At 38.3% G+C, this 12,885-nt stretch overlaps 1 protein-coding gene across 2 annotated transcripts in view; it reads right to left on the bottom strand.

Annotated features, from left to right (window-relative positions):
* The window catches only part of DCTN4 (dynactin subunit 4), a 30,838-nt gene extending 18,337 nt beyond the window's left edge, over positions 1 to 12,501 (bottom strand). Inside the window, exons 1-4 of one of the 2 annotated variants that reach the window (XM_082455050.1) lie at positions 12,227 to 12,501; positions 9,676 to 9,746; positions 7,288 to 7,466; positions 1,836 to 1,879 (exon numbers count right to left, since the gene is read on the bottom strand). In XM_082455050.1, the coding sequence (XP_082311176.1) occupies positions 1,836 to 1,879; positions 7,288 to 7,466; positions 9,676 to 9,746; positions 12,227 to 12,361 (429 nt within the window). In that variant the 5' untranslated portion in view covers positions 12,362 to 12,501. The remainder of the gene's footprint in view (positions 1 to 1,835; positions 1,880 to 7,287; positions 7,467 to 9,675; positions 9,747 to 12,226) is intronic. The other variant, XM_082455051.1, reaches the window with a different exon arrangement.
* Between the last annotated feature and the right edge of the window lie 384 nt (positions 12,502 to 12,885).

The raw sequence follows: 12,885 nt of genomic DNA, 5'->3' as shown, positions 1-12,885 counted from the left end.
CCTCACAACTGCTCCTATTTTCTCCGCATGACCAGAGGACCACCTACTTCCAAGGATGTGACATTTCATACTTTATTTTCTCCCACTCTCCATCACATATTTTCATTTAAAAAATATATTTTAATCATAAAAGCAATATATGATAACTGTGAAAAGTTCAAACAATATAGAAACATAAAGAATAAAAAGTGAAACTTCTCTTTTATCTCTCACGCCCAAGTCCACCCTTCCCCTCACCACAGGTATCCACCATTAGGGTTCAGGTATCTTTCTTACACACTTACAGACACGGGTATGATATTATATCCTGCATACATTAAAAAATGCATGTACAGACATATCGCTTTTATATGTATAAAATAAATACAGCTCTTTTTATTTTTCATATAAGGGGAAAAAACATACTATTTTAAAACTTTTTCACTGTAAGTGCCATGAACTTTCCATTCAGTACAAATAGATCTACCTCATTCTTTTTAAAGGCTGCATCTTATTAAACGATACAGATGTCCTAAAGGTATTTAACCATTTCCTCTGAGAGCACTTAAATGGTCCCCTGGTACCCACTCTTGTCCTCTCAATTCAGCAGTAATTATTTTTTAGAAACACTAACCTGATCCTTTCAGCTCTTTTGCTTTAAAGGCTTCTCAGACTCCTTAACTTGGTCCACATGGTTCTGCACAGTCTGACCCCAGATCTTTTCTCCATTCACCTACTGCTATGCTCCACTCTGGCACACTCGCCTTCTTGTCTATAACTTGCTTTGCTCCTTCCACTTACAAGCTCTTTGCCTATGCTGTTCCTCCGCCCTGAATTCTTTCCCTTCTCTGCCTGTCATCCTCAGATCCTAGCGCAATCCTCAGATGTGGACCTACCTAGTTGAAATTCCCCCTAATAAATGCCCACATGCACAGTTTCTCTCTCCTTCATACTACCTTGAGTTTTTCCTTTATCTGGGGATTATTTAATTGATTTTTGTTTTCCCATTAGACTTAAGCTCTATGAGGGTAAGGACCATGTATTCCTATTGTTCAGCACAACCCCTGACACACAGTATGCAGCACATGCTTGACAAATGTCTGATAAATGAATATACATATTTTTGTGCATAAGTACAAGTATTTCTGTAGGTCAGAGTCCAGGAAGTAGATACTGCTGAGAGAGCAAGAAATCTGTACTAATTTACACTAACAATAGTATATGTGAAAAGGTCAAATTCCATACATTCCCATCCAAGATATTTTCAGTATTTCTAATTTTTGCTGATGTTATAAGTGAATAATTATAAATTATTATTTAATTGGCAGTCTGTACAACCTCATTCTGATAGCATTTTATCATCTTTCTAATATTCTACTTCCAGGGGCAACAAAATCAGTTCTAATGTATACTGCAGAGATCAATTCACTGTGAACTATTAAAGGATGTCTAAATCATGATTCTATAAGCAACCACTACTGAGTCCAACGGCATCTTCCAAATTAGTGGTGTTTCCAAGAGTTAAAATGTTTATATGTTGATGATATTTCTGAGGACAAATGGACCCTTAACACAGTTGGTGGGTACGTGGAAAACAGAAACGTATCATTTCCCTTTTCCAATTCACAGCCTGAGTACAGAACTAAAACTACACCTAGGTTTCTCTATTAACTTAAGTCAGACTGGAAAAAACTGCCACTGTGATTTAATGTCTTACAACGAGAAGCACTTTCTAAGTGTAAAAAACACCAAAATACACATCATGGATTTATAAGCATACGCCATATACACTGATAAAATGGTCTTTTTCTTCATCTTTTCTCATTTCATCCTCTCTCTGATGACCCTTTACTTACCCGTTGCGTGTGAGGATTTTCAGGTTCCTGCCAACCACCACTGGCTGCAAAATAAAGGAATATTAAACAAGACTTACATAATTTGATTTTATTTTCACAAAAGCAGGTCATCTGCAGGCCACAAAATAAAGCTTAAAAACATAAAATCACAGAATTTCCAAGAAAGAGTCCTAGAAATTATACAGACCAAAGGGCTCAGAATGAAATTTTTTCTTTAAATATAATGATGGTGATAATAATAACCACCATTAGGACCACAACTACCACTAACACATGTATAACTTCTGTGCCAGGTATTTGAAATGTATCACACTCCATTTTATCCTCATAATAACCCTCTGAGGATTTCCCTGGTGGCTCAGTGGTTGAGAATCCACCTGCCAATGCAGGGGACACAGGTTCAAGCCCTGATCCGGGAAGATTCCACATGCTGCGGAGCAACTAAGCCCACGTGCCACAACTACTGAGCCTGCGCTAGAGAGCCCGCGAGCCACAACTACTGAGCCTGCGTGCTGCAACTACTGAAGCCACAGCGCCTAGAGCCCGTGCTCCGCAACGAGAAGACACCGCAATGAGAAGCCCGCACAACGCAACAAAGAGTAGCCCCTGCTTGCCGCGACTAGAGAAAGCCCCCCGCGTGCAGCAACAAAGACCCAACGCAGCCATAAATAAATAAATAAATAAATAAATAAATAAATTCATTAAAAAAAAATAACGCTCTGTGGTAGGGACTCTCATTCTTAGTCTTATTTTACAAATGAGGAAATTGAGGCTCAGAGAATTAAATAACTTGCCCAAAGTCATAGAGATAGTAAGCGGTAAAGCCAGGATTCAAACTCAGGCAGTCTGACTCCAGAGAACTTGCCCGTATCTGCAACACTGGGCAATTTCTGTGTTCTACGACCTCAGTTTAGAGAAGAGTTTCTTACATAAGAGAAAAAAGCACAAATCATATGGGAAAAGATTATTCCAGAAAGCTGAAAGTAAAACCATAATGAATACTTTCAACAAATGGTGCTGTAACAATTTACAAAAAATTAACCTCAACCCTTACCTCACAACATTTACAAAATTTACCCTGAAATGGTAATAAACTTATATGTAAGGGCTGAAACTATAATATTTCTAGAAGAAAACAGAAGTGAAGATCTTAGCAACCTTGGGTTAGGCTAAAGTTTCTTTACTAGAACACAAAGGGCACAACTATAAAATAAAAAATTGATAAACTGAACCTCATGAAAATTAGAAACTTGTAGGGCTTCCGTGGTGGCGCAGTGGTTAAGAATCCGCCTGCCAATACAGGGGACACAGGTTCGAGCACTGGTCCGGGAAGATCCCACATGCCAAGGAGCAACTAAGCCCGTGCGCCACAACTACTGAGCCTGCGCTCTAGAGCCCATGAGCCACAACTACTGAGCCCACACGCCTAGAGCCCGTGCTCTGCAACGAGAAGCCACCGCAATGAGAAGCCCATGCACCACAACGAAGAGTAGCCCCCGCTCGCCGCAGCTCGCCCAAGTGCAGCAACAAAGACCCAATGCAGCCAAAAATAAAATTAAAATAAAAATTAAAAAAAATTAGAAACTTGTGTTCTTCAAAAGACACAGTTGAGAAAATAAAAAGGCAAGCCGCAGACTGGGAGAAAATATTTGCAAAATATATATTCAACAAAGGACCTGTATCCACAATACAGAACTCTCACAACTCAATAAAAAGATTAAAACTCAGTTTAAAAATAGGCAAAAGATTTGTACAAACACTTCACCAAAGAAAATACATAGATGGCAAACAAGCACATCAAGAAAATGCAAATTAAAACCACAACAAGGTATCGCTGCCCGCTCACTAGAATGGCCAAGATGAAAAAAAAAAAACAATACTAATAGTTGATGAGGAACTGGAACTCTCCTACACTGCTGGTGAGGACCCAAAATAGTACAGCTGTGGAAAACAGTTTGGCAGTTTTCAGTCAAGGAATACATACACTTAACCCTAGGACTCAGCAATTCCATTCCTAGGTATATACTCAAGAAAAATGAAAATACATATTCACACTAAGATTTCTAGGCAAATGTTCATAGCCAGCTTTATACATATGAGCCCTAAACTGCAAAAAATTCAATGTCCATTAACTGGAGAATGGATAAACAAATTATGGTATATCCATACAACAGAATACAACTCAAAAATAAAAAGCAAAAACACGAACGAACCTCAGAAGCATTATGCTAAGTGAAAGAAGACAGACACAACAGACTGAACTACTCCAATTATATAAACTTCTAGAAGAGGCACAATTACAGTGAAAGAAAGAAATCAGTGGTAGTCAGGGGCCAGGAGGTGGGGGGAAGGAAGTGACTGCAAAGGGGCATGAGAGAACTTTCTGGGGTAACAGAAATGTTCTATGATTGCGGAGGTGGCTACATGGCTATACACATCTGGCAAAAATCAAAGCATTTTACACTTAAAATTGGTGAGCTTCATTATATGTAAATTATATCTCAATAAAGCTAACCAAAAAAAAAGGGGGGGGGCGGAAACTGTAATGAGATGACATTTCACAACCATCAGTTTGGAAAAACTTGAAAGAAGTCCAACAATGCTAAGAGCTGCCGGAGATCTGGAGCAATGGGTAGGCTACTCACATATTATTCATGGGAGCAAAAATTGGTAAACCATTTTGGAGAGCTAAACATGTACACATCTTAAAACCACCAATTTTACTTTGTTATACAGAGAAACCCTTGCTCTTGTGACAGGAAACACACACAAGAATGTTTCTAACAGCACTGTTGTCAGAACCAAAAAATTGAAAACAACCTAAATGTGAAGAAGAAGAGTGAAGAAGTAATCTGTGGTAAGTGATGCATCAATCACCCACCATCACAACTACATACCACAAACCTGACAGAGATAAATTGTAGCAGGATGCACAAAGCATGGTTCCATTTGTTTCAAGTTGAGAAGCATTCTTTGCTAGTGGCTACATACATACATGAAGAAGTGCAAAAACATGCATGGACACTGATGACCATCTGAATTCAGGATTGTGATGACTATCTCTGTCTAGAAGGCAGAAGAAGGCAGATGCAGTGGGGGGAAGGCTATACAATGGGCTTACACTGTTTTGGTTATGTTTAATTTCTTAAGCTGGGTGATAAGTTCATGAAAGTGTATTATTTGTATAATTAAAAATAACTTTTTTCCCAAATAAAAAGGACTCCTGTTGAAGGTGACACTATAGCCCCCTGCAAGAAAATGCAGTAATAACATCCTTAAGTACAATACTTATATTTTAAAAGTTGCCTTAAGGCAATTATGAAAAATAATTATGTGAAAGAAATGTTTTAGTAATATTTTAGAAAATCTGAATGTTTTACCTAATTGTGTTTTTAGAACTGGTGATTTATTCTAAATATAAATTTGAGAGACATTAAAAAGTTTCTTCACATTACTGACACAATGGCTTACTTAAAAATAAACAAATAGTTGTAACCAAAGTGGTTTCAGGGCTTCCCAGACACCAGTGACATCATGGAAGAAATGAAATTATCTGTACTCCTTAAGAACTCCTACTATTCAATTATCACTGTCAAGATACCCTAGAGGAGCTAGATTTCTAGAAACAAGCACAGCCTTTAAACTCTGAAAAATAAATTCTCCAATCCTAATAGCTTACAGTCCAAAAAATATTAAAAAAGCACTTACAGAGTAACAAACTGAGAAATCCATTTGGATTTCTAGGCTTCGTTTCTTTAACTTGATAAAAAGAAACAAAATACAAACATGGAAAAAATACACTTTAACTCACTGAACTAAGTGTCACTTTGAGGTTGTTTTTTACATTTAACATAAATTCATAAACAAATTCAAACAATTTACTTGCTACACTGACATTAAAACACACACACACACAAATATTTACTGACAATCTAAGAAGATGCTACAGAAACTTTCCAATATAAATCACAGTTCAGGAAACGCCTACCCACCAATGAGCATTTTTAAGGGACTTGTTTAGTTAACTTTTTGTCTTTGAATAGTATTTTATCAACATAATGTATGAAGTTAGAAAAACAACCAAGAACTCAAGCATTCTAAACCAAAGGGCGAACTCAAGAGAACCAAAGATTAAGTTTTAAGAATACAGTTGAATCTAAAGGAACTTCACCCATATTTACTTCCAAACTATGTAAGAATCTGTAGAAAACTTTCAGCTGAAGTCCATCTTCATTTTAGTTATGTCAAATAACATAATGAGTTTTTAATTGGCTTCCTCATGTAAATAGTAAGTAGATATTTTGAATGGAAATGTAAAAATGGGAATTTTTAACAAGTCTAAAAAGTTTTCACAAAATTAAACAAATGAAATTTCAGAAAGAAAAAAGACAATGGGGAGTTAGCAGTGCTGCTGTTTATATAAAAAATAAACAGCAACTCAAGATTTTCAACTGATTGTAATAAAGAGTGTTTCTACTCTCTGATATTAACCATGGAGTACAGGATATGAAAAAATAAAGGAAGTTTCCTAATAAAGGTAAATGCAACCTCTGCTTTGAAATGCTCAAGTGATGGAGAGGTAATTTAATACCTTAGGTTTTCTTTAGGTCCAAACATACATAACTTTTCTGTTTCACTTATGATACATATAGATGTATCTTTGAGCATGTGTTTGAATGCTCCAGGATAGGTACTTGGACATGTAATTTCTGGGTAAAAGAATAAAAGCAATTTGAAATTTTAATAAACGTTGTCAAACTGCTCTCTAAAATGGCAGCAGACAAAACAACTATTTTCCCATATTCTTGTCATACTACCAGATTTTTAAAATTTTGCCAAATCAATGGACGAAGTTTTAATTTGCATTTTCATGATTACTAGCAAAACTGAACGTATCTTTTTGCATATTTATTGACTTAAAAAAAATCACCTCACCAAGTTGTGTGCAAGAAAAAAGATCCAATGATTTGTGCACACTTTGGTCATTGACCATCTTTATTTCCATTTCTGAGAGCTGCTGTTCATATCCTCTGACAATTTCTTTCTTTCTATTGGGTAGCTTTCTGATTTCTAAGGGTTCCTTATTTTTGGTTATTTATCTTTAGACTGTTATATATGATCCAAGCTTTGTGACTTTTATCTTTTAGGTTTGTTCATGGTGTGTTCTACCATCAGGAGCATTTACTTTTTATGAAGAACATTAATCTTTTGATTCTAAAAAATTATCAGATTTATAAATGCTATTTTACCAACTTTAAGAAAATGAAATAATTTACCAAGTCTCAGATGAAACATCATGGTCCATGTGAGAATGTGGGAACATAGAAGATTTAATGACAAAATACTCTGAATTTATCGCCTACCTCCCAACAGGTAACAGAAATAATGATTTGTGTGCAATTAGAGCACTGCCGATTTCACAAAATCTCATGTTGAAGTCCGCCTCACTCACCCACAGATTTGTCTGCCATGCCCACATCTCTAGATGTCCAGCGACAAAATCCACAGGCCAGATAATAGGCTTTCTTCACCGTGGTCTTGGCTGGGTCATCTGGAAGCTGTGTGGAAATGCTTGTTGCCCGAGTGGAGAGGGTGTGCATACAGCCGGGACAGTCAAAGCAGTTGGCGCATCTAGGACACGACAAACAACCATTGATTCATTCAACAAATATTTACTGAGCACCTACTATGTGCCAGACATTGTTCTACATGTTAGGAATTCAAGAGAGAACTATAAGGGAAGGGCAGCTCTCAAGCAAAAAGAAATTAAAAAGTACTCTGAAGAGGCTCCTACAAACTTCATTTTAAAATTTCAAAAGTATTGCGATAATTATTTTTAAAAATGCAATCATCATCAAAGTTCCTGAAGAGTCACAGCATGACCCAATCCTACTCCAGAGAGGGAATCACTGTTAACAGTCTGGAGTTAACTTTTAGACTCTTTTACAGACCACAAAGATTTCTGTGGGACAGAGAAATGTCACAGTTTATGACTTTAGAGAGGACAGACCAATTGCACAATGGAAAATTGAGAGGCAAAAATACAATAAGCTGTGAAACTGGGTTTGGAAAATAACTGCTTGTTTGCTGTGCCAGAGAGCTGAAACAGATACCAAACAATGCTACCAAGATGAAATGTTTCAGAAGCGGGGCATTTTCAGGGCTTTCTGCTCTCTTTAGGCATTACTCTTCCTAGTGAAACACTCAACATTCCCCTACAGGCTCCCCCATGCCTTGTTGCTTTTAACTTTCCCACCATCTGAGATTATCAAGATTTCACCTCCAGTCCTGGACTTGTTCTGACGTTCCATTCCATAACTCCAATTTTCTGTGATATTTTGCTACTAGATAATAATATCCTCAAATAAGGACAGTAACAGTACCCACCTATAGGGATATTTTGAGGATTAAATGACAAAATTAACGTATGGAAAGCATACAAAACTGGTTTACAAGGAGCTGTTTCTCCGGGACAGGAAAGACAAAACAGTGGTTCATATCCATGGAGGTACAGAGGTGTGACTGGTTACAAGGGACTTCCACACCATGCTAAAAACCAAAACGGCACCAGTAGCAGTGAGTACCAGATCTTGGTTTTTAATACCAAATCTTGGTTTTTAATACCAATCTTGGTTTTTAATACTACCCAGATCTTGGTTTGCAATACCAACCTCGAATAAAAGGTACCAGGGCTCCTTGGAGAAATGGCTAATTCTAGGACTGGAGCAGAAAATATAGAGGATGAGCCTGGAGTAAGTAAGAAAGTTCTCAAACAATTGAATAACACTTCCCTCCTCCTCACTGCCATATAATGACGAGGGTACGCCAAAGGGAGATGGAAGTCTACTAAAAGAGGTCCCAATGGCCAAAGCTGGAACAATCTGAGTTAAAAAAAAAAAAAAAGTAGTACTGGATTATAACCTAAAGTATAAAATAAATATTCACAAGCCCATACTGCTTGAAGTAAATGACTAAATAAATAAAAAGGGGAGAAGAGAAAAATCTTCCACACAAAAGAATTCCAAGTAATACATGGAGATAGCCTTCATGGAAGGGGATCATAACTCCCACTATTTAAGTGTGGGCTACAACAGTGCCTTTCTTTCCAAAGAGTACAATATGGAAAAGGAGAAGAAAAAAAAAAAGAGAAACTTTACCTCAGAGAAACCTGACAAACACTAGCTCAAGCCAGGTAATCAAAGTTAACATCAATAGTGATGTCATGTTGGTGGTATATACCTTTGATATGATGTGATGAGAGATGCACTTTACCTGTGTGGTTCTCCTCCCCACAACACATTCCCCCAGCTGATGAGAAAAACATAAGACAACTTCCAATTGAGGGACATTCTACAAAATATCTTACCAGTACTCCTCAAAACTAAGGAAAGTCTAAGAAAATATCACAGCAAGAGGAGCCTAAAGAGACATGACTATTAAATATAATGTGGGTATCCTGAATAGGATCCTAGAACAGAAAAAGGAGATTAGGGGAAAACTGAGGAAATCTAAATAAAATATAGAGTTTATTTAATAATAATGTTACCAATAATGTTCATTAGTTGAGACAAATATACCATACTAATACATGACATTTACAATAGGGGGGACTGGGTAAGGAGTAACGGGAATTTTCTGTATCATCTTCACAGTAATTCTTAAGTCTAAAACTGTTCTAAAATACAATTTATTTTTTTAAAATGAAAGTTTCATCTTTGGCATAAGTGATGCTAAAAAAAGAAAAACAGCTTGTTAAAAATGAGAGTTAATTCCATGTGCTTTTTTACCAGCTATTAAAAAAATAGTTGGGGAAAATAGAAAAAATTGATCCCAGTCTTACCTATTCTTTTTTAGTTTGGCTTCAGCCGATGGCATATTTTCTAAACAACTGGGACAATAATGAGAGTCCACCTAGAAAGAAACAAGAAATCAAAAAATCGGAGGAAAAGACATTTAGCTTGGCTTGTATATATGTCTATGCCAATTAGTGAAATTTAAAATACATTATTCTGCAGCAGAGGTGAGAGATCATTGATCTGGCAAAGAACCTGGACTGCTTTCAGCATCGGGTTTATTCTTCAATCACCTGTTGTTTTCTTAACCTCTGGATTTCCTGAAATCCTTCTATTTTTCCTTTCTGGTCTTTCCTATTCCCTTTCATTAGGGTTTTACGTATTAGACGTGTTAAAACATGTTTATGTAAAAGAAGATCTCTATGATAATCTAAATAGATTAACAAATAAAATAACCCAACTTATGAGGCTGTGATCAAATATCCTTCTATCTAGTCTAGCTTTGTGTGACTGCAATAACTTGACCACACAAACTGTTAAGAGATTTTTAAAGTTTTCCCATTACTGAGGTATTACATGTTCACTGAAGAAAAGCATACATTAACATTTACAAAGTCAGCTGTAGCCAACCAATTAGAGATTTTTTAAATAGCAAATTAAAACTACTAAGTTAACAACATAGTCTTATTGCATTTAATGCAAAAACATAGTACAAAAATTAAATTCATTGTATTTTTTTAAGGACTAAATATTTTCTTTAATGTAGTAGATCCTATTTGATAATTCTAGAACTCTAGTCACCTGCAGAGGGACAGATTCACTTGAACATAAATACTATGACAGAAACTGTTTTCTTTTTTCATCATCTGCTTATAAACAGAACCACCTTTGAAAAGATAAAGTTACTGCTCAAATAAGTCTCCAGGAACACAAAATATAATCCTGTTAACTTATATTTGCACTTACTATCATAAAAGGCAAAATATAATTCATTCCTCCCCGTCCCCTTTCCAAATTATGCTCATCCCTTCATGTGAAGCTCCAATCCCAGGCTTGTCATTAGAAATTTCTGGACTGCTTCAGCCCTCACTAGCATCATCCTTCCCCACACCCTAATGGCCTCCATTTCACAGGTGCACACCAGTCTGTAAAAGATGCAGTCACAGACTGAATGTCCTAGCTGAAGAGATCCTTACAGATCATGGAGACTCAGCTCCCTAATGATCACCAAATGAAAATCTAATCCAATAAATTCTGGAGGTGGAGCTAGGACAGCATCCTAAAGAGAAAGGACCTTTCAAAGAATAAGCATACAAAGTGCTAATGGAGATGGAGAAAAAAAAATCATGTATATAATACAGCATTGATTTTTCTCTTGTGTTATTTAACTGCTTTCCCTGACTATTCTTAACAGTATGAAAAATATTCCCAATAAAATAATAATTATTCATAATGTGTAAAATGGCGTATAGTATAGGACATATTCTCATATGCATTTTTAACCATCCAGGGATTCTCACTGAAGTCCTCTGAATCAGGCTGCTTGGTTTCAAATCTTGGTGCCCCCCTCCCAACCACAAATTTTTGGCTGTGTGACCCAGCGCAAACATTATGTGCCTCTTTCTTTTACTGTAAAGTGGTTTTTAAAAAAAACGTATCCATTCTAATTTGTAGGATGATTAAAGATTATGTAAAGCACATGGCGTATAGAAAGTACTGAATAAGCATTAACTATGTATTATTACTAATCAGCTTTTCCTTCACGAGACTGCAAGTTACTCAACAGCAAGATTTACGTCTTAACGCGTCTTTTAATCCGCAGAGCCTACTGAATGAACAACATGCTCCAAGTGCTGCAGAAGTTCTGGGATTTTGTTATTTGGTGATTTTTTTTCCGGGGGTCTTTTACATTTTGAGCAATCCCACCTCCAACGCCCACTTGCGCCAGTGAAGGTCAGAAATGTACCCTTAGGAGAAGCGCCATGAATGTAACACTTTGAGCTTCTTAAACTACAGACCCGATTGTAAGCGCTTTTCACTCAGCTCACCCCATCCCAACCTCTTATCTGCTGCAGGCCTTGGGCTGGCTCAGGAAACAGAACAAGGCAGTTGTTAGAAGGCCCAGTTTCTGCCCAAGCAGGGTCAGAACTTCCAGGATGGGAGGGGCTTGGATGAGAATGCCCGCGGACCTCCCCACTCCCTCCGTCAATGCTGGAAAGACGATATCTCGCCCCTCAAGTGGCCTGAACTAAGCACCCCCATACCTTTTTTCCCCCTGACCCACCCAATTACCAACCCCCGCCCCACCCAATTACCAACCCCCGCCCCAGGAGATGGCCAGGGTCCCCAAAGTCAAGTTTGTCCCAGAGGGCGCTCTAGAACAGAAGGGCCGCTCAGCCCCACCCAAGGCCGCTCCTCCTTTCCAAGTGACAAATTACGTACGTATAAGCAAATTAAATCACAGGCAAATCTGAGTGACGGAAGGCAGAGCCAATCAACATGCTAGGAAAATTACCACCCGCTGGGCGCGGTGACTAGCAGGAACCGCCTTCCCCCCCTCCCCCCACACACACACTCTTCATGGGACGACTGCATTACCTCGTGAGACACACATTCCAGCGACCGCAGCTCGCTACAATAGCGGCAGAAGTAAAGCTGCGAGAGCGGGGCCCGAACCTTCTTTTCTCCCTGGACTACGTAGAGAACCCGCTCCGATTGCAGCAACGACGCCATCTTGAGGGGGAGGAGTCAACGACGCTCTCGTCGCGTCACGTGACTCGAGAGTCAGCGTTTCCCTGGCTTCCCTCCCTGTGTCTTTCAACGTAGACTTTGACGTAAGGTTTCCGAGCTAGAGGGGCTTTGCGCCGGACGAAAGTCAAAGTGCGCATGCTCAGCTGGGGTTACAGGTTGTTTTTTTTTTTTTTTTTTCCCCCCCCCCCCCCCCCCCCCCCGCCTCCATCTTCCCCCTCCACCATTTTTGTGAGCGTCAGCCGTCCGGGCTGAGCTTAGACCTTTTTTTGACAAGTACGGAGTCGCAGAACAAATCCAGACAGACTCAGTGCGCTCCTTTCCTTTGTATCTAACAGAAAGGAACGCTGGTCTTCCGTTTTATTTAACACTGCCTCTACCGCCCTCACCTTCCAGACAAACATCCGGAAGTTAGGGAGGGTCTCTGAGACAGAGTTTCATTGGAACTGGAAAACTAAGAGTCCACACCAGCACTTGCTTCTGACAGTCTTGCTGCTGACCTATAGGAA

This window comes from Balaenoptera physalus, assembly GCF_965194825.1.
Source record: "Balaenoptera physalus genome assembly, chromosome: 3".
Taxonomy (NCBI): Eukaryota; Metazoa; Chordata; class Mammalia; order Artiodactyla; family Balaenopteridae; genus Balaenoptera; species Balaenoptera physalus.
The sequence above is the reverse complement of the archived record's forward strand: the minus strand, read 5'-3'. Positions and strand labels throughout refer to the sequence as shown.